Here is a 27,422-nt window from a genome sequence, read left to right as displayed (position 1 = left end):
TGGTGTGAAATGTTTGCTCTGGATCATGGTAAATGCAGCAGATTCTTCCCCCCAACTTCCCTCCCCACCTTTTCCTTTCTCCTCTGTGTCCATTCAATCCCCAGCCAACCTTCAGGCACAACAGGAGTCTTAAAACTGGTAGCTGCACAGGTAAATAATGAAGTCAAGACAAGAGGAAATGGCTGATGGCTTATTCAGCCCATAGTGTGCAAAAAAATTCCTTTTTTTAGAAAAGTTGAACCATTATGTCTGTGTATCCTGTAGGGAAAAAGAAAAAAAGAATCATATTTTTGTTCTGTGTTTTTATCTTAAATCCACAATGTATTGCAGGGTCAGCATTATTGCAACCTCTCCTATTATAGAAAAGGGTTTAGAATAATTCCTTAGAAAGCTCAGCTCTTTCATTTTAGGAATTTTCTTGTCCTTTCCCAAAAAAGTAAGAGGTTCAGGAGTTCTCAATTATTAACAGAAGATTGGATTGTTTAGCTCATCATTGAAGATCCAATCCATACAGCAGCTGAAAGAGGACATGACCTATAGGACATGACCACAGACTCTTAATGAGATGAAAACAGGTTAATTAAGACTTTTCATCAACTTGCTTCAATTTATTTTAACATGATCCATTTCAGAAAGGTTAAAATATTTTTCAGTCTTTGAATATAAATGAAAACCGAACATAAGTAAAATAAAACCGTAGATCAAGGACTTCTGCTAGATATTTTAGTCAAAAAAACAGTAGTAGATTTGATTATGTGTGTGTGTGTATGCATATATGTGTATGTGATTGCATATAAAACATAAATAACAAACTGTTTTATCCAACAGTTAACTTGATAAGTGAAGAAGACCAGCCAGAGTTTATTAACTGGAAATTACTATCAGATCGAGGGCTGTTACAAATTCATAAGAAAGGGAATGAGTTGAACCAAACATTTTCCACCCATTTCCCTGGCTGTTGCAGAGGGCTACTTTAGCCCTTGAAGAAGAACTACAACAAGTAGTAGGAAAGCTGAGGTCTGTAGGAAGAGCCAGGATGGTGGGACCCAGTGAAGGAGATGGTTCCACCATGCAGAGCACATCAGAAGTGTGCCCAAGAGAGTCAGCTTGGAGGTAGCTGAGCTGATCAAACTTTCCTGTGTCGGTGGTTCTGGTGATAAACAGTTCATGCCACTGGTTCTGCGCATGCGTGGGCTACATAAGAAGAAAGGAATCCAACTGGCCTTGGATATAAGGGGTCATATCTCAGTTGCTGCAGCTTTGTGTGTGTTAGTGGAGTTACCACGGATTTCTGGTAGTGGAAGATGTATCTCCTCAAGCTTTTAGTTTCACTGAACCGTTTTGGTTTCTAGCAAATGAAACATGACAGTTGTCCAGCTATGGGATGTGATCATATGTCTTCTCTTTGCTCAAGAAAATCTTGCATTGTTAAGTCTACTAACATTATCACAGTATCACAGTATCACAGTATGTTTGGGATTGGAAGGGACCTCAAAAGATCATCTAGTCCAATCCCCCTGCTGGAGCAGGAACGCCTAGGTGAGGTCGCACAGGAACATGTCCAGGCGGGTTTTGAATGTCTCCAGAGAAGGAGACTCCACAACCTCCCTGGGCAGCCTGTTCCAGTGCTATGTTACCCTCACTGAGAAGTTTTTTCTCAAATTTAAGCGGAACCTCTTGTGTTCCAGCTTGATCCCATTACCCCTTGTCCTATCATTGTTGGCCACCGAGAAGAGCCTGGCTCCATCCTCATGGCACTCACCCTTTATATATTTATAAACATTAATGAGGTCCCCCCTTAGTCTCCTCTTCTCCAAACTAAAGAGCCCCAGCTCCCTCAGCCTTTCTTCATAAGGGAGGTGCTCCACTCCCTTAATCATCTTGGTTGCCCTACGCTGGACCCTCTCCAGCAGTTCCCTGTCCTTCTGGAACTGAGGGGCCCAGAACTGGACACAATATTCCAGATGTGGTCTCACCAGGGCGGAGTAGAGGGGAAGGAGAACCTCTCTCCATCTACTAGCCACTCCCCTTCTAATACACCCCAGGATGCCATTGGCCTTCCTGGCCACAAGGGCACAGTGCTGGCTCATGGTCATCCTGTTGTCCACCAGGACCCCCAGGTCCCTTTCCCCTACACTGCTCTCTAATATGTAATTTCCCAACCTATACTGGAACCTGGGGTTGTTCCTGCCCAGATGCAGGACTCTACACTTTCCCTTGTTAAATTTCATCAGGTTATTCCCCGCCCAACTCTCCAGCCTGTCCAGGTCCCGCTGGATGACAGCACAGCCTTCTGGTGTGTCAGCCACACCTCCCAGCTTAGTGTCATCAGCAAACTTGCTGATAGTACACCCTATTCCCTCGTCTAAATCGTTAATGAATATATTGAATAATATTGGCCCCAGCACTGACCCCTGAGGCACTCCACTAGATACTGGCCTCCAACTAGACTCCGCACCATTGACTACCACTCTCTGGCTTCTCTCCTTAAGCCAGTTTGCAACCCACCTCACTAGTCTATTGTCTAGACCACACTTCCTCAACTTAGCTGTGAGGATGCTGTGGGAGATCTTCATTCCAAAGGAGAATACAGTTTGTCCTTCTCCAAGTCAGCAGTGGGATGGGCTTCCAGACATGAGTTTCATGTGAAGTCCATAAATCTTGGGTAAATTAGGGCAATACTCTAAGAGAAAACAATACAACAGAGAAAACCGAGATCATTGTAGCCTACAGTCTCGTTGTGGAAGATGGGGCAGCTCTCCCTAGAACCACTTCTCTGCACACCAAAGTAATTCAGTCTGTCTGTGCAGTTAGGCGTAGGGGAGATAATGATCTAAACATGACATGCATTGAGAAAGTGACTGCCGGTCTCTGTTTCAAGTAAAAATGAAGGAAGCGGTGTGGGAGAATAAAGTGGGAAAGTGATGATGACTCTCTTACCCTAAGAACTTTATATCCTTGAAAACAGTGTCTAAGAACAGACTGGCCTGAAGGCTGTGTTTTTAACATCAAAGATACAGAGGAAGTGTTTAGAAAGCACATTTTCTGTCGTAGGAGGAAGAGGTGTAAGAGTGTTGAAGAAAATAATCTGGGACAGTACTAGGGGAAATATCAATCCTTTTGTGTGTTTTCTCAGGAACATTTTTGGAAGCAGCTTAGCAGAACCAAACTTCTGAGGTTTTGAGCTGTTGTGACTTTTTCTGCCTGAGTCTAGCTGGATTGCAAACAGGTGACTCAAAATTGCTTATCAGATAATAAACGGCAAGTGGCACATGGGTAAATATTAGAAATTGTGGGTTTTGACACATCAGAGAGTAACTAAAGTGCTGCTGAACTATTGAGGTTGTGGTTGCAATATTAGGGACTCCTGGGACCTGATTTTCCCCTCTTTTAATGCAACTTAAGTAAAATTATATGCATTCCCATCAAAGTTAATATGGAGACTAGAGTCCCTTGTCTTAATCTCATAATTGAGATGGCAGAGAGAATTTAACATCAGACACCGCTGGAATAGGTTAAATTCTAGGTGTGCTGTGTCACAGCATTCAAGCCAGTCATTTGGGAATACAACATGAATACAAATGTTTATGACTCAAAAGCAGGTTGACTCTGAAATACAGGGAAGTTTTGTCACTGAATTGGCTTGCCATGGCTTGGGCTGATTCTCTCTCTCTCTGTCACACATACATTTGGAACATGAAATTTGCTTTCATCGAGTTTGAAGTTTTTAAGTGTATCATGAAGAACTTGTGATCGAAGCTGTAGGTTTTGGTGCTGTGTTTTCTTTAGCTACAATGGGAAGATATGTAAATAATAATATTTATTAGAGCTTAGGTAGGAAGTCAGCAGTATTTCATCAGTGAAAGTTTGAGTGCACAGTAGAAAGTCTCTGTAAAAATCCAAGCCTGAATCCATTGGTCCTGGTAACTAAACTGTCTGGTGCAGTTGACAATGAGCGTTGTTCCCTGCAGAAAACAGACAGGAGTGGGAGTGTCGAGGAGAAATATTTCAGACCATGGCTGAAGCCCTAGCAAAGCTGTGTGCTGAAGGCCAAACTCATCCGTCAGTGAAACCAGGCTAAAAGGAGAGATGGTAGCACTGACATGCTATTTGTTCCTCCTCTTCTCTGTGTGTATCTTTGCAAGCTGGATCTTGATTCTTATTTTGAAATGATTTACATAAGAAAAACTTGTGGTTAATTTGAAGGAAAATGCCATGTAGGGGGAGAAATGTCAGGGACATTTTTAGTAATGCCCTCTGTTTAATATTTATTCAGTAGAGTAGTAGCTGGGGATTTTGAGTAAGTTATAATGATGAGGTGATCTTGCTGGTTGTTAGTTTCTTTCCACACATGATCCATGCATCCACCGTGCCTCTTCCCTTAACATCAGGACCGGGGCTCCACCAAAAAAGCAAAAAAGTATCAGGTCCCTCAGAAGAAGAGTTTGCCTTCCCAGTGTCTCACTGATTAATTGAAATATGGAGACACGAGTCATTTCCTTGCAAGAGAGCACAGATCATTGGGACATCCTACCTTCACTGGGAAACAAATTAGACCTTTGCGGCCCAGAATTTTTTTTCAAGGTTTGTTTTAATGCTTCTATTCTTACTGTTGCTTGCTCTGTTCAGAAATAGGTGTTTATGCTTCAGTCTTGCCTGTGGTAGCGTGGAAGTCTCATCAGGGTTTCAAGAAAAAGTTAATCTTAAATAAAAATATCTGCAGTGCACAGTGGTGTAAGAAGACAAAACAGTTTATAATGAAGGTGTTATTTCCATTTTATAGGCTGGGCAAATAAGGCAGCAGAGACTTTTAATGACTTGCTCAAGGTCAAACAGAAAGTAAGGAGGAGAGCTCATTTTATTCCCCCTCGCTCCGAGGTCTGTGCTCATGCAAGATTTCACCCCACAGAGCAACCTTGTGCTTCACTCTACTCTTCCTCCTCTTTTGCTTGTCTAATTCTCTTTTTGATGGAATTCTGATAAGCTTAATTGTTCACATTTAGTTGTGATTCCAACTCTGAGAATTTAAGCTAGTGCTTAACAGACTGTCTCCCCTGCTGTTCTTGCCCCTAGCAGGAGCTATGTACAATCCTCGGATGTTACCAGTAACAGCAATAATATTTTCTAAGTGGTTAGTTTATTAAAAAGTTTGACTTTTTATTTTGAGGTTGACCTTTTAGAGCTGACCTGACAGGATTTTTTTCAAACTGAAAATAAATTTTTAAAAGTTATTTGCATAATTGGTTGCCCTACCTGCCTTCAGATTGTCATGCCTTGTCCTGCCCAATGCATAACAACTTCTTAATTATGTCTTGTTATCTGGATGTTATTTCCTGAGGCGCTAGAGAAATGCCCAGATTTCTTTTTAGTGTAGACTGTAAATAGCTTGGGAATTTTAGATCTTTCTTTTGTGTAGTAGAGTCATTTCTCTATGGGAGCTATTTGCAAGAACTTATACTAATTATATTCTAATTATAAGATAGCAGGAGCAGATGCCACTTTAGAGAAATACATTGGTTGAAGGCATTGAGTGGATGGATAGAGCAACCCACCCAGCAGATAAGCCAGACACTCTCTGTGGTTATTTTTCCTATTGACGGGTAGCCATGAGTCCAAGTGGGACACTCTCTGCATTGGTCTTGTGGTTTTTATGTTGAACTTTGTGTTCCACTCAAGATTCAGGCTCTTTAATAAATAAATACATTGGTACCTTCTAAAATTAGTGAATCTTGGCAGCCCACTTTCTGACAATTTTTTTTGAGATCTGCTAAGAGTTGGAGGGAAGAAGGGCAAAAAGAAATCATACTTTAGAAATGTGGAAAGTTAGAGTAAGGGAGTTAAATCCTGGTTCCTCATTAGAGCTTAACAGCACAGGCCCACCAAACCTGACAGTTAAAGCATCTGAAAGCAGCAAAGAACCTCCTGAACTGGAATGGGTTTGTATTGTAGAAGTACAGCTTAGAAATAGTAAAACAGCTAAATGGCAGAAGTTTGACTTTGGAATTGTTCCTGGTGCTTTTTTCGTCTAATAATGACTACATATTCAGTAGGTCATAGTTTTCTGCCTCCATAACCAAGAAAGTCACAATCGAAATGATTTAGCAAGGGCAAAACTCTCTTGTTCTTTTGTGGATATAAGAGTTTTCTCCCCATCCATACAGGGTAATCCCTCAGGAGACATTGGACAAACTAAGTTAGCGATGGAAATACTTGGTATATTCTGCTGATATGCGGCATAGGGCTCATAGTTTCAAAAATAGCTATTAGTTCTCATACCTAAGTTATGTTTCTAAATGCTGGCCTTTATAAAGTCTCTCCAGTCACCGTTCATAAGACAGGTCTTACAAGGGCCAGTAAATAAGGTATGCAAAGCACGCAAAAAAACACAATATGTTCTAAGTTTCTTTTTAATTGCAGCAAGAATCTGTAGCTTCATATCACAGAAATAAAATCTTAGATTCACTGCTCTTCTTATTCTGCAGCAAACTGAAATTCGCAGGAAAAGCAAGGCAAAAAAATCCCTAAAACCAAATACAAAAGAGACTGCAGTAAGCCTTGACTCTAGACCAAATGAAAATGAAGAGAGGTGTTTCCCTTTGGCTGGTTTTATAATACAGCTTGAGGGCAGTTGTGGGCCTGTATTTTTTACTGCAGCACATGATGGCCAAAAACCTAATGTAAAGAAGATAGTGCCTGAAGTGAGGGATATCCCTTAACAGCCACACATGCATATAATAATGAAAATAAACTTACTTTAGGTTATATGTAGATATATATCAGAATGATATTGTGACATTCTCTACGTCTCTCCGTGTGTATAGCTCTATAGCAATATAGTCTGATTAAAAAAACAAGCATATCACTGTGAAATAATTATATTAATTTTGATAATCAAGAGGTATTATGTCTTCCTGCAAACTGCATTATCATATAAAATGGTGTTTATACAGATACCTGTATTGAAGCATGTATGTGGGTTTTACTAATGCTGGGTAAATATATTGATATAGCAGTTTAGTGTAAAGGTTTATTTTAACCAAGTTAAAACATATTGCACGTAATGCAGAATAATCTTAAATTTGCCTGATTTCTTAATATTAATGTAATATTAATTTTTTTTCCTGTTTTCAGAGGTATCAGTAGGTGCTCCCACCTAGTTGTCCTTTCCAATATGAATGGTGACATGCTGTGTTCACACTGGGTACTTGGGAAGATGAATGTGTCTTGGGCTGTGTGATAAACGACCTGTATGCCAAGACTTGCTTATTCTAAGACATTCATGACATGTGCAAGACTTGATCTGGGTGATGTTAAGGATGCTTAAGCTATGGATCATTTACTGGGAAACTGGAAAGTCCAGCTAGTGATTTTCATACCATTCTGTAAGTGTGACAGCTCAAGATACATCCATTCCTAATGACTCTTAACTTGGCATTTATTCTGCCTGTCACCTAATTCCTAACATCTTGGTCCTGATGGGGAGAACGTAGAAAACAGACATAGAACTCAGATAGGAAAGATGTGAAACACATACTATACCATAAAAATGCAAAGGCTGTGCTAATCACTTCATAATTTTGCAGTTTGAATGCCTGCATGTCGTACTATTGCTGCTCTGCCTCACTTTGAAATGTTTTTTTATTTATGATCATTACTATTCAAAACATAATTAGAAGTGCCAGAAATCAATCATCTCAGCAGGATAAACTATTCAAAGGGGCAAAATGCGGTTGGTCACTGTGTACATGGGCTGTACGGCAAACTGTACGTCATTACATTTGCACAATTACCTCTGCCTTGTGTTACCAGGAGAATAGTGATTGATCCTTGAGTGACTTGCAATTTATCAAAGATTAGATATGATTTCTCCTGTATCTGATTAACCTTCTGTGTAAGATGGCCATCATTTTTGCAATGACAGTAGATTATTCCATACTTGAAAAGATGGATATCAGCTAGTTGCAATCAATAGCTCACAAAAGGTAACACCTTGAATTCACTGGGTTATCTATAAAGTGTGTCACAAATGGTTCAATCGTTTGTCAAAAATACCGATTTCATTTAAGGAACCTCTGAAGTGAAGTGGCTTTTATTTTAGTCTGAAATGCAAAGAGATAGAGAAGGTGTTTGTGTTTTGTAGTGTAATCAGGCACTGTTGCATGCTGCTATAAAGAGCAAGTACACATTTCTGTGAGTGACAGATTTGATTGTCATTCCCAGACCCCATTACATATGATTTTGTCACAATTGTATGGAGAGAGCTTGATTTTATAAGATTGCATTGCACTAGGTAAAATGGAGGTTAAAATGAAGTATTGTGCCCTCTTGTTATTTAAGTAACACTCTCTGTACTCTCAGTGGAGTGGAAATATTTTCATATATTTTGTCTTTGAATTTGCTATAATGGCACATCTTTCCCCAGTATTCTTTGATGCAATTCCATTCTTAATGTGTTTTCAGATTTAAATTAACCTTCATTCATTATTCAGCCACACAAAGAATGCATATTTGAGTATGTAGAAATGCAATCCCTTGATTGACTGCCTGGTCCCTGTCTGGGAGGTGGGAGGCATTAATTCCTGGGAGGGAGACTCTTACATCAAGTTTAGACAGTTTTCAATCTGTGGGAAGCTCTTTTTCAATGTCAGTTTAAGAAATATGTTAATAACTTGTACCTCGACTGCAGTTCAGCTCTGAATGAAGCTGAGAAGGAAACTGCCATTCTGGAAGGGGAATCTTCAGCAGCTAGATGGACAGGTTAGTTAGGAGCACAGTCACAAGGAACAACATCTAAACTCTCTTAAAAAAACCTTGCCCACAGTAACAGAAAACAGAGGCTGCCTGAGAGAAAGGGGCACACATGACATGCTGAAGCACCTATTTAAAAATAATTGCATTTCCCCCACACCGCTGTGGTTCTGGTATGTAAGATTTAAGTCAAGTAAACTACAAGATAAGGGTCCTCTTTCAGGAAAGCAATTTTAGCGTGTCCTAAATGCCTAGCTTAACTGAGTGTATTGCTGAATCAGAGTCTCCACTCTTCCAGGAAAGGTCAAATGTTCCACCCCTCCTTTCCTTAATCCCCGTTAAATACATGGCCATGTATCACTGCCTTCCTTGCCAAAGATCGGTGCTGCCTGATTACGTGGAAAGATCTAGACCACTTACCACATACATTTCTAGAATTAGAAAAGTCACTTTAGTCCCAAACCTAAATAATCTTTTCTAAACTGATCATGTCCCTTTTGCTTTTAATAAGATTACATTTTATTAGGCTGAACTACCATAGTACACACCAGAGAATACTGTAATACTGCAAAATTTTCTGTTAAGAAATCTGCCTTATAAATCAGTTATTTGTCTTGTGAGTGCACATGTATAATAGCTGATTATATGGAGCAGAAGATTTACATTGGCATAAGAACAATGTGCCTGTTCCTGAAAGCATATATGACTCATCACGGTTCATGTCTGTGGTATTGTAAAGGCCAGATATTGTAAATTCTTTCCCTGTTTCTTTTTAATCCTGATTTTGGCCATGCCCCATAAAGTACTCAAGCAATCTGTTAAGATAACTGCGTTTTACTATGCTAATTCATACTGTGTTTACTTCTTCACTGGTTATTAATATCTTTAGTTCAGGGTCATATTTTCCTTTCTTCAGAATTTCTTGTAGTGCCTGATGGTGACCAGAGCACTAAGAGCTCCCAGAAGCTTTGCCAATCATCAAGTCTCAGATGCTTTTGACTTTATAGTTTTGGATAAATGTTTAATTCACAAGTAGAAGAAACATTAGAGCACCTTTGAGTATTTGTATATTGGAATTTGATTTTTTGATTGCTCATAGAAAACATCTGATTCTACCTCCAAGATTGATTTTTATTTTCTCCAGACGTGACTTGCCTTGAAATCAATACAATAATGTAAAATGTCATTGCAAATAGAGGACATCAATCTGCAATGCACTTATTAACTCCCTCTAGTTAAAAACCAAAATGAAAACTGTAAACATGCTGGTATTCCAGAAAGTGAAAAAGTGAATCCCAAATACTTGAGTTATAGTTTATCCACAAGAAAAATCCATTTTAAGAACTTGTACGTGAAATGGTTTGTGCAGATAAGTAAAAAATGTAGGTAGAACTTTAACATTGTAACGCTAATGGCTGTTTAAGAGAATTAGGTAATTAGATGGTTAATCAAACTTGAAACGCATGCTTATCTGCCTAAGTCCACATATGGAATATCAGCAACGTGAACAGAAATTCAGCCCGAGGAAAGCAGCACTGTTTTCTCTCATGTTGGATGCAGCCGTGTGCGCTTGGCATCGCTTGCCTTTGTCTTAGCTGCTTGTTTGAAGCATCTGGTAATTGAACATAAACTCTTGCACTTGAGCATTCATGCTTGAACCTGAAATTACCTTGTCATCCACACTGGCTTTCATTAAACAGCTAACAGATGCCCTGGCATGCTCCTTTCACAATACATGATGCAGAGTCAGAGCCTCATATGCTGAAGTGGCTCTGGTCTGTATGGTCTCCTCTTGTCCAGCCTGGAGTCAATGTCCTCTCTGCATTCTGCAGCAGCAGCTCTGACCATTACGTGTCTGAGCTGCTCACTGCTATTTAACTCAGACATGCCCTCTGAGTATAATACACAGGATACCAATATTTCTTATGTACTTGAAGAAAATGTACATAACCCTCAGCAAAAACAAACACTTTTTTTTTTTCCACTTAAAAAATCAGACCATGTTTCTTCAGTCCATAAGTAGCTGTTGCAGTTTTCACTGGCTGACTTGTGTCCATTTGCACATACTTTCCTCTCCAAAGCCATGAATATTTACAAGATACTTTGGCTATATAGGCAAAAGAGTAAAGGGGAGAAGGACATATGCTGCTGACCTTCAATAAAGGGTTTTTTACAAAATTTCCGTTAGCTTCAATTAACCAAATGTGGCAGCATGAAAGTGCAAACACACCTTGAATGAAGTGAAATGGGCAAGGCTGGAAGAAGAAAGGAAGAAATACGCCTTTGCAAAATCTTGCAAAATTTCCCTTGTAAGCGTAACAGTCTGAAGGCACCATTAATTTGGGAGAGGAGTTCTGATTTCTTTAGTTTTTTACCCTGGGTAAGTATGTCAAAACCTGAATATTCCATTCTCTTCATTCTCATTTGACTTCTTCCCCTATGCCAGGATAGATGTCTAAATAAGCATTTAACTATTAGGTGCAGAGGTTTCAGAAACCAGCCCTGGAAATCCTGGCATAATCTCTTTTTTTGAATTTGTCTCTAAGATGCTCAACTCCAGCGATTTGAAGCAAACAACAGGAGCTGTATCTCCTGAGGATGTTACAGTTCAATCTTTTATTATAGTAAAATACTCTCTATTCCTTCAGTAGCCAGGGCTGGCAAAGTATATCTCATTGTTTACTAAGCACTTCAATATCATTAAATGAAAGGCACTGCGGTTTTTAGCATCGCTGAATCCCTTCCCATTGGAGCAGAGCACGCAGCCTCCACAGCTGAGCCAAATTGGAAATGAGCATTTTGGAAATGGGGTGCCAAGTAGCCATCTAACACAAACGAGTCTGCCTGTCTCTAGGTGGAAAAAACTCTTCGGTCAGTTGAAATCTTGCCGATGGGCACAGTACATGTGACAGCACTTCTTGCTTTGCCCTGGTCCTCTTGTATTGTTCAAAAGATGCTTGCATGCTCTGGACAGACCTAAATTTTTTAAAGCATTATCTCTGTCAGTCTCTGATTCTTTTTATGTCACTTATGTCGTGCCACTGTATATTGTGTCCCACTGTGCCATGTCCTCCAGATCAATATGACACAACAGAGCACTGCGTGAGCTACCACAAGCAAACGCAGCGGTGCAAAGCTGTTTATCCTAAACAAGTAATCCCTCCTAATGGACACCCAATCAATATAAAATCAGGGTGGCATGTTTTCTTTTCAGATTAGATAATTGTTGCCCTAAGACCATACCCGGGATGTCTGCAGCCTGCTGGTTTGCAGTTCAGAAATGCACCACAGCTTCCCGAAATAAGATGCAAAACAGAGGCAGGACTAACAGCTAATGACAGGTGTTTAACAGGGAATGAGGGACAGAAGTGAAGCAATTACAGCCTTCCTGCAGGTGGGAAGTGCTGCTCAGCTCCCATTCTTCTAACAAACTGAAAGCTAGCAAGAAAACTTTCTTAAAATCTCTTGTAATATAAACCAAATACATTACATCAGTCAGAAATGCACCAAATTCATTGCAGTAATAAAACTATGGGATGTAACACAGAACAAAAGCAGGTAAGAACAGCTCAGCCCCAGTTCACCCTGCTAGTGAGGCCAGGGTCCATGGCAGTGGCATCCAGAGCTGTCCGGTGTGGCTGTGTGGGTCTGCTCCAGCTGAGGACCATCCTCATGAGCTTCCACAATGCTCAAACCATCTCAGCTCTGATGATGAGCTGCAAGCTGAGCCACTCCGTGAGCTGCCAGCCTGGCTGGCATGCACGGAAAACGGCACATAGAACAAAAAAAGTGCCGCTTCTATCACAAACGAAGTTTGCTCCTTAAAGCGCTGGCATGAACGAACGGACAGCTGAGAGGGAGCTTTCCCGTTTCCCTGAGCCTCCAGTGACACCTACAGACAGTCACTAGCCACTCTGCAGAGGACACATCCTGGCGTATGCCATGAAGAAAGATCTCATCCTCTGTAGCAAAGCCAAGCCTAGGTCAATGTGAACTTACATCTGCTGTCATCTTTGCTTTACATGGACACCTACAGAATATGTTGGCATGGACAGTGTATTTTTTTCCCCATTTCCTATTTGAGACTGAAAACAGGTTCTTTTTCCTCCTGATGACAGAGGGCTTTTCATCCCTTGAGTGCATTCCCAGTGGCATGCCAGACAAACTTTCTTGGAAGTGATCCTGAACAATTTCACTTGTTTTTTTGTCTATTCTTTCTGCAGGAGAACTGGGAGGTGCCAGGTGCTGTTTCCCTCTGTGGAGGGTTCAGCCAGCTTTAAGGGTGACATTACTATTGGAAATTTTTACCCTTTTTCTGCAACTGAATCTTTCAGCCTTATTTATAAAACTATATCAATATGCATCTGAGTGCTCCAAATATGAATATCAGCTCAAAATGTCACCAAAAACACTTTTTTCCTTTAATTAACTGTCCTTGGCAATAGTGCCTTTTCTAAGCAAAGGCATCTGAGGAAAATATCCTGCACTTGGGGGGAAAAGGACAGCAACAGGGCATTAAGATCAGTTCTCCCTTAGTGTCTGTCTCCCTAGATTGCTTCTCTTGCCGTGCAAGTGGACAATAAATAAATTAGTAGCTAGCTCAGGAAGAAACAATTGGGGTTATTTTCTATTTTTGACTTGGATGTTAACCAACAGAATTCTGGTATCATTAAAGCACTCTCCACAATTTAAAAACTGCCTGATGTTACAGGTTTTGAAAATGCAAATCTAATAATTTTGATTACCACTCAGCTGTGTATCGCTAAGGTGTGCCTACACTTGGCTGCCCTCAATTGGCTTCTGAAAAACATTTTCCATTTGAAGTTCTGCTAGGGCTATTAAAGTGGGGGAGGGGATGTGTTTGTTTTCTAGCTTTCCCAGTCCTTGAGAAGAGATGGGTAAGCATTTTCCTTGGGGTGATTTGTAAAGTGCATTGCTGGGGCTGGCGCTCCTGCTGAACATGGCTTGGGTCAGAGCCTTCCCTGCACATCATCTGTCACCAAGCTGTATCAGCAATCCCATAACCTGGTATGTTCAGCTATTAGATTGCAATGCTTCTTGACATGATTGGATTGAAACCTGGGGGCCTGATTTTTAGAGGCACCAAGCACTTGCAGTTCCTATGATGTCCACAGGAGCAGTGCTAAGCTGCTTTTGAAAGCAGATCTTTAGCAAACCACCCATGTTCCATTCTTAAGATGCTTATAAGCAGTATGTATTGCAGCAGGAAGAATCAGATTTATGGTGTGGACTTCTTGCCTCTTGCAGAATGTGCTGTGGAGGCAAGGGTTAGCTACAGCAAAACCTCGGTGTTGACTCTTGTTAAGGACCATGGCTTACATGGATCGTTTTGGGACCCATGTAGGAGAGCTCAGGGCTTTGTGGGAGGCATCCATTTCACCTCGGAGTCATGGTCTTCATAAATATTTCATATGGTCTTAAAGCAGGGCAGAGGTTGAACTTCTGATGTTGAAAGGCTTTTCAGTAAGTGATTCTGTGCCTGAGCCCCACTGTAGGTGTGGGTGTTTCTGTAGCATCCTGAGCTGGGAATGCTCCAGGTCTTCTGAAGTTTTAGTAGCAGCAATCTCAAGTGACTGTAAAATCCCAATATACCTCACTTATACTCAAAAACAATGTCATAAGTCTAGGCACGAATTTAACATTCTTTTAATAACTTGCGCTTATACTGCTTTCCTCCTGAGAAACTTAAAATGTTTTACTTTTATTAATTAGTTAAGACACATAACATCTACTGTGGTTCTGCTAAGAGTTACTCTGTTTTGTTAGAAGTGGAACCAAAATATAGATGAATTAAATTTGTCCAACGTAATACAGCCAACTCCCTGAGGACTTGATCTGAAGCCTATTCAAGACAGTGATTAAATCTTTTTCACTACCTCATGTATGCTTTTGGTAAGGTCTTTGAAAATCCAGGAACAGCTTCACATGCCCTGAATTTCAGTGAATAGTTCTGCTCAGTACATATCTTTGTTGCTGTATCCTTATTATTTTAGCAGAGAATTAAGCAATTGGCCAATAGTCCCTGGAAAAAGTAGTTAAGATTTTGGTTTCGTGTACCAGAGAATGAATAATTCTTGTAGTATTTTAGCATGACAGCTGTGCAGAAGAGACTTTTGGAATAAGCAAAAATATCTATCTGTATATGATTTTCAGACTTTTGGTCTCATTGTTAAGCAATATGTTTTCTTCTTTTCATTTCCTCTGAGACCCTGTAGAAAAAAATCATGACACTTTTGTCAACGGAAATGAAAGACAAATGTTAACTTCAAAGGCAGAGGGAGTACATAAGCACAGATAGGAGCTGAAATCTGCATAATGTGTCATGGCTCATCTTTCTATGCCACCATTTTGCTTGTATTGTATGACTAAAATGAAAAATAGACTATTAAACTAGTGGTGAAGGATCCATGTGAACTCCAGCTGGGAATAAAGGATCAGTCCTGAAGCCCAAGGTGGAGCTGATATGTGCTGCTGCCTGTATTTAGCAGATAGAACTTGCTGCATCACACGTACCTGCAGGTTTGGGGGCTTTCCTTTGCAAATGCCGTGTATAGGACAATGCCCTTTCTCACCTTTTCTTTGCTTCACCTTCCCAAAATACTTGCTCGGTTCTTGCTCACCAGGTCAATGGCATTTTGTGTAAGACCACAGAGGTCCTGAAAATCTCTACATCTCTCTTCCTTTCTCAGAAGGACAGGATTCATGTTGGTTTTCCCTCCTTTGTTTTCTTTGTTGTTTGTAGATCCAACCCGGGTTATGGTGTCACCTTTCAGCATGGATGTCACTGTTGGAGAAAGCATTGTCTTGCCCTGTCAGGTATCTCATGATCACTCACTGGATATCATGTTTACCTGGTCATTTAATGGACACCTGATAGACTTTGAAAAAGATGGGGATCACTTTGAAAGAGTCGGAGGGGTAAGTATTAATACTAAAGCAATCTCCTCACAGTAATAAAAGTAGGTAACATAGAAAAGGGGTACTAATAGAAGGAATGGACTTGACTAAGTTAGTAGTAGGAGATGTCATCTTGTGTCCTATAGAATGAGATGATAAACATTGCCAGTGTAGTACTACATTATAGTGGGTGTAAAGTTGTGTTGATTTCTTAATGACATGGCTTGAATCTGCTCGTGTGAACAATGCATTCATGTTGCAGTGAGATGGATGTCAGAAGACCAATAATATGTTTTCTTATTGCAAAAAACTGCCTTCTCGTTCAAGGAAAAAGTCCATAATAGATTTTTTTCTGGCTGTAATGGTAAAAGAAATGTGAAATATAACAATTGTAGAGCTTTGTATCTATACAGAAAATAGCGGGAAATCAGAGAATATCCTCAAATTTGTTCAGGCAGTGTTTGTTGGCATGTTTATCTGTCTCTCTCTGTGTCCTCCTCTTGTGACCACATGCTTAGAATGATTGTTTTTCCTCTACACAAAAGGAGTTGTATAGCATTACAAACATCATCGACTGTCACAAATGACATTTCTTATTAGTATTATCTGTGCGAGTTTCCTGGCAATGTCACATTGGTATCTTTGGGTTGTTTGTTTGTTTGTCGGTACCCACTGATCGTGCAAATTTTTGTAATGTCCGAAGAATTGTTTATTTGAAGGTTGAAAAGATCATGTTCATAGAAATACGATAGCTAGGAGGAGTCAGGTGTGAAGTGATGGTTAGACTGCTTATCAAATACAGCCCTGGCCACCGCTGTTGTTCAAGACCATGACCAAGTGGCAGGTATGGGGAAGAAAAGGTAGTGAAGATAGGAATTGCTTTCCTTCATTAGAAGAGGAGAAAATCTGCTTGGGTCATTTGCCATTTTCTGCCTCTCCAGGAAGGTTTAAGACTGGAGAACCCTCAACAAGCTAAGGGTGACTGTGATGGTCCTTCTCTGCTTGACTTTTTCTCTGCTTTTACCTGAGTTGTAAAAGGCAGGTTGTTGCAGCTTTTCCAATAGTTTCAGATTTCCTGAAGTTGCTGTAGAGTGAATTTTGGTGATCAGCAAGGGCCAGTGCTACAGGAGGTACCTCAGGATGCCGTCTGTTAGAAATGAGGTTCACACAAGAAGGTAGCACATCCATCAGACCTTCCCCAACTTCTAATGCCATTCTTCTGACAAAAAATAATTTACAAATAATTTTTACTAAAAGAGGAGCAACAATTTCACAGGCTGTATCTGGAAGATGGGTGAAAAGTTTACTTTCTTCTGCAACCATAATGTTTTCCCTCACAGTTCAGATTCCATCTAATTTAGCCTGTTCTGTATTTGAAGGGAACTGCTGAGTTTAATTTCTAACTTCCTTGCAATTTAAAAATGTTTTATCATCCTTCCTGATTCATTTTTTTCCACTTTTATGGGGTGAGGGTAGCAAGAAAAAGAAGGAAAAAATGCAACAAATTTTCAGCAGAGGTTGAAAACTGGAAAGGGTTTTGCATTCTGCTCTAAGGGAGGTTTTACAGAGCTGCACGCTCCGCTGGGTTTCAGGCAGACTGGCAGTCTGTGTTTACCTTTGTCAGGAGTGAAATTTAATGCTGAAAGGAAAAGGAAATACAATTTACAAGCCTTGCTGTTATCCCTAAAAAAAATCATTAAAAGATTGATGCCTGGGGCACACATCAGCAGCGACAGCTCTTCCCAGCAACTGCACTTGATTGGCCTGCAAAGCTAACATTACAAACTTTATTAATATTCCATGGTCAGAAAGTCACAATCACAAGGTTACCCTGAAATTTCCAATGTATCAAATGTTTTGTGTCTGGATAAAAATTTAGAGAGTTTTCAGCTTTCCATACAGAAATATAATTAGTCCTATTCAACAGTTAATCAGACATGCACTTGGTGTTTGAAAAACAAATTACCACTGTTAGATGATGCAAGATTTCCTCAGAGAGTGCTGTTCTCATGATCTTTAGCACAAAAACACCGGGCAATCAAAATGCTGGCCGTAATACAAAGCCGTGAAACTATTGCAGATGTCTGGTAATTTGGGCTGGTTTTCACTTATGAAATAGATGTAGACACAACTTGGGCCTCTGAGTACCAGAGAGGCTATAAATTGGATATCCAGACAGATAAAGGAAGAATCAGAGCGAACCTGCCCTACATAAGGTTTGCCACATTGTTAATGGGGAAACTGTTTAACGGACCCAAACCACGCTCTCTTGCCCCTTGTAGGAGCTGTAATTTTAGAAACACTCCCTCTCTTATCTTCAAGGCAGACTCACATAATTTTAATAGGCCACGGCTTGCATTACTAATGTTTTCATCAGCCAGTGTAAAGTAAATCCATTAGTCACAGTGTCCTTCATGTGATAATGATGTTTAGCACTCATTAAAAAGTGATTGTAACCACTTTTCCCTACTTTATCAGCAGGATTCAGCTGGTGATTTGATGATCAGAAGCATCCAGCTGAAGCATGCTGGGAAGTACGTCTGCATGGTGCAAACAAGTGTGGACAAGCTATCGGCTGCTGCAGACCTGATTGTAAGAGGTATTTGAATTTTGTTACTGCTGTTGTAAAATCTCTTTTTTCTTTTCTTTTTTTTTTTTTTTTTTTTTTGGTCTTTTTTCTCCCATCTTCTGCTGCTGGTAAGACGATTTCTGGGCTCAGAGACATTCATTGAGATCCCAGTGTCTTGCAATTGATCTAAAATATAGGCTTTAAGTACATACTGAGGTTCACAGTATGTTTTCAAACAGTGTATATAAAGATTCTTTCATATATACATACTCATACAAGAGACACACAGCATAGATAAACACATTAGTACATGTCTGTGTCCTGAATGCAAAAATTTCATCAAGTGAGCTCATTTATTTGATGAACTGTGTAACAGAAACAGTATCCATCTTGTTCACTGCATTTCTTCCCAGCAATATTGTTCCTTTTCTAGAAAAAACATGATTTAGCAACTCCACTGATATTTCAAGATCTATTTGTTACCATACACAGGTAATCTGTAAGTCTGACTTCAGCAGAAGCACAATCAGTTAACCTGAGTCTGGATCCTTACAATAAGTATGATAGATATTTTCCTGCTTGTTAGCTTTGAGGAAAGCAAAAAGGGAGGGCATATAGGACTTAGTGAAGAAGAATTTTATCACTCAGAGCCTGGCTGCAGCAGTGCCTGCAGCTCCTTTCTCAGGAGGCATCAGTAGGAGGAAGAACTGAACAGAGTCCTGTCCCCAGTTTCCTCCATCCCACCTTCAGTTTGTCCTCCCAGGTAAAAATTAAGATAGATGATTTATAAATAATTCAGAGCAAGGTCTGTATGCTGTTCTGACATGCATAATCATAGTTTGCATGTTCACCATGTAACATAAGTTCTCGAGCAACTGAGTGGAAGGGGGAGGGCACAAAAAATAAATAAGAAATTCCCTTTTTACCCAAACTGTGCCAGAGTAAAATGTACAAGATTAGCCCTGAACTTGCATTCAGAAATGTGTCTTTATCTCTAGCCAGGTATTTGCATTATCCTCGTAATATTGTTATGCTTTTCACCACGTTTTCCCCATAGGTGTACAAACACAGACATTCTAAGTTATGTGCTGTACAAAGAGCTGGTCTCCTGGAGGCAGCGAAGCCGCTGCTCTGCTCCCCAGGAGGTTGCTCCCCATTACACCGACTCTCTGGTTTTTGCTGTAGCATGATTTCAGATGGGGTTTTTTTGTTGTATTTTTGCACAAACATTTCAAAACAGCCTGCTGATGGGTAATCAGTTAGGTAATTTCCTTAGTGCTGGCTCTGTAAACAAGCAGGAGGAACACTAAATTCTCTCAATAAAACGACCCTTGATGGTGGCAAAAATACTGACCTTGTCACTCCCTAAAAACACCAACAGGGACGTCTCCATCCAGGCTAGTGGTCCCACAGCTGCACTGAGGGTTGTGTTTTACCATTCCACCAACTGCATAAAATTGGGAAATATCCCTGGGCCGTGAGACTGATGAGCTGGTGCATAAATAGAGCCCTCAGAATAAATTTTAGAAGTTTTTTAAATTTTGGAGTTATGTCAACATAATAAGAGATTAGACACTAGAATAAAAATCAGTTATTTACATCAGAGTATGTCAAACAAGAACATATATAAGTAACCCCTGGCACTAGTACACAAAAGTCAGACCAGTTGTTTAGGGCTGAGATTCTTTTCATGCCATTGAAACAGAAGCACATGTCTATCATCAGCCCTGAAATACCTGGTAAATACCACTAAGTGATAATCTTTCCTGCTCTTGCACCATGCAAATATGTATATTCTGAAATGTTGGGAATAATGATCATTATTCCAAGACATGAAGTTCGTTTCAGCCTCAGCCAAGCAGTAGGAGTAATTTGTGACAGATCCAACAAAATAACGTGCAGTGGAGAACCAAAGGAGCTGAGTGCTCTGCGAGGCTGCATTGCGTTGCTGGTCCCCCCAGCAAACCAATGTAAAATTTTAATTTCTGAGAAATTAAATCTGCCTATACCTGCTGAAACTTTCATTTTAAAGACAGAATATTGGAAGGTTTGGGGATATATTAGATATTTAAACATGTCCAGCTCTCTGAATATCATATGAGAATAATTTTAGTCCACAGAATGAATTTCAGGAGTGTTTGCTTGAGAGGATGCTTTTGGGGAGACACTTCACCTCAGGTACCACTACTGACAGTAGCATCCATATGATACAGGAGACATGTCCCCTCTCTAAGCAGTATGTCCTACAGTGCTTCACTGGTTAGAAGGAACACAGCAGTGAAGCAGAAGATACCGGTCACTACTCAGACACGAAGCTCACTACAGGCAGTTCCTTTGTTCTTCACCAGCCAGTCTGCCTCAACCTCATCTAGGCAAAGAGCTGCTAAACCACAGCTGGGGTTGCGGTTAACTCTTCTGCTGGGATTTGGTTACCCCTGTCCTGAGTAAGGGAAGAAGACCAGAGCGCTCCCTCTTTGAGTCACTGTGAAGCCTCAAGCATCCCTCTCCTGTAACTCTTCCAACAGGTCCCCCAGGTCCACCAGAAGCTGTGACAATAGATGAAATCACTGACACCACTGCTCAGCTGTCCTGGAGGCCAGGAGCAGACAACCACAGCCCTATTACAATGTATGTTGTACAAGCAAGGACCCCCTTCTCGGTGGGATGGCAAGCAGTGAGCACAGGTAGGTCCATCGCCTGGTCCCTGAAGAGCTCCACTGATGGAAGTTAAATCCATCAGGACCCATGTATGAGCCGAGTGGAGCAGCTCTGCACCTTGAAGTGAAAAGTAATTTCACTGGATGCAGAGCACTGGTCTCATTAACTAGTTTCAAGTTTAGCAACCCAGAGATTTAAGGTCTAGTCAGTGCTATTACTCATCCATTTTTCTCATGAATGTTTAAGGGAAAACAGGATGAATTCCTATCTTTTGTTGCTGCACTGGAGATATACAACAGTAATTGTGGTCTATAAAGACATCCATCAGGGACAGACCGTCTCATTTGGCCTATCTTTAAGTAGAATTATTGTCCTGATAGAGGGAAAAATTCCATGATGTAATTGCTCATTCTGTCAGAGGTTAATTTTGTTCCAGTAACCATAAAATGGAGGGAAAAGCGTGTTTTAGAAAGAGAAAAATAAAAACTCTTCAAACATGTTGTCTTGACTCTGTTTTCAAAAAGCAGCAATTTGGAAGAAACTCTTTAATAGCAGGGATTTCTGTGCTAAAGGCACAGAATGTGTTAGTGCTGCCTCTTTTACTTCTTTGCAGTTAACAAAATATTAGAGAACTGAGTAAAGGTTTACCAATTCTTTTTCACGTTGTATTTCAGTTAATTCCTTGCTTTTAAGGGTACCAGATGTGAGCTTTTCTCAGTGGTTTTCAATACCTTTAGTGGCTTTTGTTGCACTCCTGACTTGAGGCTCTCTCCTAGTTCCAGAGATCATCGATGGTAGGACATTCACAGCAACAGTGGTGGGTTTAAACCCTTGGGTTGAGTATGAATTTCGAGTAGTGGCTGCCAACCTGATTGGGATTGGAGAACCCAGCAGACCTTCAGAAAAGAGAAGAACTGAAGAAGCTCGTAAGTAGTGATGGGCAGCTGAGTTAAATCTTGAGGAACAAATGCTCCTCAGTGCTAATGGGTGTGTTGCACTGGAGGAAGCAGAGAAGAACTTTCCGCACCCATTGCTCTCCTCCCTCATGCTGTTTGTGTGCACAGAACAGGCAGGGGAAGTTGTGGAGCTCCTCGCATCATGACACCCACAATATAGAAAGACTTCGTGCCCTTTCCCTCCAGAAAGCAATGATTTTTCCAAAAAAAAAGCGCTATCGGGGCAGTTTTTTTGGAAAATACTGCGCAGTATCCATTGATGAAAGAGATGAACTCTGAGAGCAGTCCCTCTGGTTTCCCACAACTGATATGATGGAAATTCTGGAGCACAGACTACAACACCTTGAGAGCAGGAGTTTGAGCTTCACAGCTGAAGAGTCGGCAGGCCCTTGATGCTGGGGGCTTCTGTGGTCCTCCGAGTAACTTGGACCTCGCCCTGTGGAACACTGGTGTTGGAGCACCCACCTTGGGCTGCCCTATGGGTTGGATCATGTCATAGGTTTTCTGAAGGTTTTCTCCAACCCTCTCCCAAACAGACCACTGCCTTCTGGAACTGCAATGCATCTTCAGGCTGCTGAAGGCAGACCTAAACATTGACCATAGAATCATAGAGATGATTTGGTTTGAAAAGACCTTTAAGATCATTGAATCCAACCGTTAACCCAGCACTGCCAAGTCCACTTGTAAACCTCATTTACGTGTCTTTTAAACACCTCTAAGGGTGGATCCTCAGTAGTGTCTGTGTTCAGGGATTTCAGCACAAGCTACAAGCCTTGAGAGCTTTAGTGCTCCTTGATGCTGTCCCTGTCCTTTGATCTGGCAGAAAGGGGTCATGGCAAGGCATCGACTCAGCGTGGTGGCTGCAGGGATATGTACCTCAGTTATGACAAACCCCTGGTAGGTGGCTCCTCTGTTTTGTTTTAGCCTGTAATGGAACAGAATATGAAATAGGAAAATAAATAAAAGCCCTTTTTTATGGAAGATAAATGTTTAAACTAAACAATTAGTGACTGAACACACAAGTTAATTGACATACTTTTAATATATTATTATTGACAGACTTTTAATGTGCTATTTGCCATGGCAAATTAGTAATTTCCTAATAGCGCTTCTGGTACCCAGCAGGGGAAGGCCAGCAGAGTTGTCTCACTGAGTAGGTCTGTTTCATTTCAGCAAACTTTTCTGGTTTCAAAGCCATCATGTGCATCCTTGGCATCTTTTTTTTGCAGTTCCTGAAGTGACCCCAGCTAACGTCAGTGGAGGTGGAGGGAGCAAGTCTGAACTGGTCATTACTTGGGAGGTAAGCTGAGCCCAAACCAAGAGGAAATTAATATGGTCATCATCTAGATTTGTCCTTTCATCCCAGATCCCAGGGAAGCTTCTGTAGTTTTCAAACAGTTTTCCGTAAAAAAAGCCCAGATTGTGTGATAAAAATAGCCCAACTATTAAAATTGATCTAGACTCCTTCCCCATCCCAGGCCCCTATGCAAGGAAGCCAGCAGAGAAGTGCTGTGCAGGGCACCATGGGGAACGGGCTGCACATCACTGCTCCAACATGAACTCAGCTCCCCTGGCTCTCAGCACGTCTGTACGCATACACGAATGGGCAGAAACAACCTGAGGGATAAAACGGGGTTTGTGAGGCCAGGCTTGGCATGTCCTGACCTGGTTGAGAATTGTGGCTGGCTCACAGCTCCAGCCCTTATCCCTGCACTGGGTTATATGGCAGCAAATAGTTAAGAGCACAACGCATTGCATGCTGGCTTCCATTTCTGCTAATGAAAGCCAGCAAGAGGAGATACAAAGATGAAAAATGTTTAATATTCCTTAAGGCAGCCAGGGTTAGAACTTTAGTCATTTGTCTGCTCATATTTTTATGTTACGATGCGATGCAGCTGGCATATTTTTCCCAATAATGAACTTCACTAGACATGCTAACAAGTCCACTTAGCACTATTTCTGACCAAGCTGGCAGAATGAATCACCAGAGATATTTTTAAGGTTATTAAAAAACTATAAATGGGTTTTTGTCCTTACCACATAGCTCAATGTGCTAAATTTCCTCCTCTGTTGGACTAATTAGCTACGCCATGTCTCCTAAAGATACTGCAATATGTTTCGAAAACACACATGGCAAGAACATCAGCCGTGACTTTGAGTTGTAATTTGCAAAAAATACAATTTGTATTTTGATAGAAAAAATCCATTTACTATTTTAAATGTCCAGAGGCCTTTTCTTTATGGTCTGGTATAATTTTTGAGCCTTACAATACAGAGTAAGATGCAGTCACCAGAAGTAACCCCTGCACATGCTTAAGCACCATGGACATCTGTGGGAGAGTGGCCCATAATTACAGGGTATTTTAACACATTGAAGCTTTGGGGTTTGATGCAGCTTTTAGGAGGCTGCAGCCCTGACAGCAAGAAGTGGCAGTGTGTCCAGAAGTGACCTGGAGGTGATAGATTGTTTCTTCTGGCTGTTACCTAGCACTTACCCACCCTTCTCCTTCATGTTTGTGACAAGTCACTCCCTACCATCATGGTCTCTTAATAGGCCATGTCATATGGGATGTGAATAGTTGGCTGACTTAGGTCTGGGTGACTGCACAGCAATGGGCCAGCGAGGGACCATCAGCCCCATGCTGGCTGGGACATTGCTAGAATATGTTCTTCAAGGCTTCACGTGACACTGAAGATGTGAGAGCAGCTGTCCTGAGTATTGGGAAAACAGAAACCATGTCCTTGGTTGACCCCAACAACCCTCAGGCTATTAGTCATTGCAGTGCCTAAAATTACTCACATCATTACTGGAGGCTCTGTCTGGTCAGTGAAGGAAAGTGGGCACCTACAAAGATTAATTAAGTTTTAGGTGAGATGTCTTCTGGAGATGCTGCTCTCCACCCTGACGCAGTTTGCTCACAGAGCAGTATGGCTCTAGCATGGACAGGATGGGATGTATTCAGATGCAAAACTGGAATCCAGCCACCTCCCATCTCTAATGTTCAGGACAGGAGCTTTAGAAGCACCATAAGCAATGGCAAGCATCCAGGCAGGGATATAAACACATACCATTGCTCAAAGTGCTATTTCTTGCGCTCTGCTTGCCCACAGACAGTGCCCGAGGAGCTGCAGAACGGAGGTGGCTTCGGGTACGTCGTGGCCTTCCGCCCCTTCGGCACCATCAGCTGGATGCAGACTGTCGTGGCCTCCCCAGATGCTGCCAGATACGTCTTCCGCAATGAGAGCTTGCCACCCTTCTCCCCCTACGAAGTCAAAGTGGGGGTATACAACAACAAGGGGGAAGGGTCCTTCAGCCCTGTGACGGTTGTCTACTCGGCAGAAGAAGGTAGAGCCAGGAGCCCACCCCACCACCTCTCCCCCCCTGCTGCTGGACATGAGGGCATTGCTGGGGTGTGAAAGGGTTTAGTATACACCTTGACATATCCTTTGATACCTAATCCTTGCTCCGATTTATAATAAATGACGAGCCATGATTAATTCTTTTGATAGTCATTAAAATAACATTAATAGTAATGAAATCTTTGATATTAATGGAAAAGTAATATGTAATCTGGAAAGAATTCTGCTGAGATTTAGTATGAATTAATGTCCACTGATTAGAAAATGCTCCCTCTTGTCCTAATTACAGTACATGGTATCCTGGGTTGAGTTTAGTAATGACATCTTATTATTTCTTAGGCAGAGGAGCGGTGCCGTCTGGCACAGGCTGACAAGCCATTGTTTTGAAATGTGGGCATTTGTTGTGGTCGCATGCTTCTTTTCTTGTGCAGTGAAAAAAATCCCTTAAAGTTTGAGACTAATTGAACACAAAACTGAAAACTCTTAATTTGATTTTTGACTTCTGTACCCAGAGCCAACAAGAGCCCCAACCACTGTTTTGGCCAGAAGTCTTTCTGCCTCAGACGTTGAAGTTTCTTGGGCTCCCCCTCGGGAGAACCAGCACAAAGGAAGAATACAGGGATACGAGGTATGGAAATGGAACATGGCATCCTTTTGGTACTAAGCTTTGAGAAGACACAAATATGTGATGGGCAGTCATTGCAATAGTGCTCCTGCCTGCCATGGGTTCCCACAGCGTATTTGCTTTCTTTTGTCTGTTCAGTACACAGAGAGTTCTCTCATGTGCTAAAAGATTATATATTTTTTCTGTATGTAATCTGGCTGAAAACAGCGAGAAGGGCTTGTGGGGCAGAAGCTGCACGAATGTGCTTCTCCAGCCAGCCAACATCTGCAGTCCTGGTGAGAGAGCGCTGCAGCCGTGCTGGTTACCAGCAAGGAATGAGAAATGATTCTGTTGGGGTGCAGGATCTGGCCCTGCAGCACTTGCACTTTGAGCAGAATCATAAAATCATTCCAGTTGGAAGAGACCATCAAGATCATTGAGTCCAACTTTAGCATGAAACCATGTCCCTAAAAACCTCATCTATTCACCTTTTAAACACCTCCAGGAATGGTGGCTCCACCACTTCCCTGGGCAGTCCATTCCAGTGCTTCACAACCCTATCTGTGAATAATTTTTTGCTAATATCCAATCTGAACTTTCCCTGGCTCAACTTGAGGCCATTTCCTCTTGTCCTATCACATGTTACCTGGGAGACCAACACCCTCCATGCTACAACCTCGTTTCAGGTAGTTGTAGAGAGCGATAAGGTCTCCCCTCAGCCAGAGGTGCCAGAAGTGCCAGAGTTATTGCTGGAAGCAACCAGGGTGCTGCCAGCCCATAGCTGGAGGTAAACACCCACCTGCCTTGCTTCTCAGGTCAGATGTTGGAGAGACGATGAAAAGGAAGAAAGTGCAAAAAGGATTCGGACAGTTGGCAATCAAACATCTACAAAAGTCACCAACCTGCGAGGCAATGCGCTGTATCACCTGGCAGTCAGGGCATACAACACGGCTGGGACTGGCCCCTCCAGCACCGCCGTCAACGTCACAACCAAAAAGCCACGTGAGTGTGTGTGCGGACAGGGGGTTCCTGCTGAGAGGGTTTCTGCTAGTGATCACCTCTCTCGATTTCAAGCTTTTCGAGACTAAAGGAGCTGCCAGACTTTTCTTTGCCAGGCTTTTGTACAGAAGACTTACCAGCCTCTTTGGTTTTTTGTAGGGCTCTTTCCTCTGTTAAATAAGCAGAGCATGCAAATCTGAATTCACAGCTGTGCAGGAAAATTAAATATTTATCTTGTTGTTCAAGAGGGCTTTTTTCTTCTGTTCTAAGGCCTGTTGAGCAACTGACGGAATCTTTTTTCATTTAGAGCACTGTTGTGTCACACCTCCTGTGACCTTGAAGACACAGATCAGTGAGACAGCTCCTTAGCTTTCCAGAGCGATAGAACACTGGGAGCACTCAGCTGTGGTGGTGGAAGCCACATTCGTACTGGGAGGGATTCCAATGGGAAACGTTGCTCCTTATTAATACAATGCTGTGTATATTTTGGTATAGCGCCGAGTCAGCCCCCTGGGAACATCATATGGAATTCATCCGACTCCAAGATCATACTGAACTGGGACCAAGTAAAAGCACTGGACAATGAGTCAGAAGTGAGAGGCTACAAAGT

The 27,422-nt window shown here is 41.5% G+C and overlaps 1 protein-coding gene across 9 annotated transcripts in view; it reads left to right on the top strand.

The window, feature by feature from the left end:
- The window catches only part of LOC102088268 (contactin-4), a 334,360-nt gene that overhangs the window by 302,191 nt on the left and 4,747 nt on the right, over window positions 1–27,422 (top strand). For 7 of the 9 annotated variants that reach the window (XM_065074577.1, XM_065074578.1, XM_065074571.1 and 4 more), the window contains 9 exons: window positions 15,512–15,687; window positions 18,145–18,265; window positions 20,761–20,919; window positions 21,670–21,819; window positions 23,079–23,149; window positions 24,961–25,195; window positions 25,722–25,837; window positions 26,629–26,815; window positions 27,308–27,420. In XM_065074577.1, coding sequence (XP_064930649.1) covers window positions 15,512–15,687; window positions 18,145–18,265; window positions 20,761–20,919; window positions 21,670–21,819; window positions 23,079–23,149; window positions 24,961–25,195; window positions 25,722–25,837; window positions 26,629–26,815; window positions 27,308–27,420 — 1,328 coding nt within the window. The remainder of the gene's footprint in view (window positions 1–15,511; window positions 15,688–18,144; window positions 18,266–20,760; window positions 20,920–21,669; window positions 21,820–23,078; window positions 23,150–24,960; window positions 25,196–25,721; window positions 25,838–26,628; window positions 26,816–27,307; window positions 27,421–27,422) is intronic. The other 2 variants (XM_065074573.1, XM_065074579.1) reach the window with 1 other exon arrangement.

The sequence above is a fragment of the Columba livia genome, chromosome 10 (genome assembly GCF_036013475.1).
Source record: "Columba livia isolate bColLiv1 breed racing homer chromosome 10, bColLiv1.pat.W.v2, whole genome shotgun sequence".
Lineage (NCBI taxonomy): Eukaryota > Metazoa > Chordata > Aves > Columbiformes > Columbidae > Columba > Columba livia.
The sequence above is the reverse complement of the archived record's forward strand: the minus strand, read 5'-3'. Positions and strand labels throughout refer to the sequence as shown.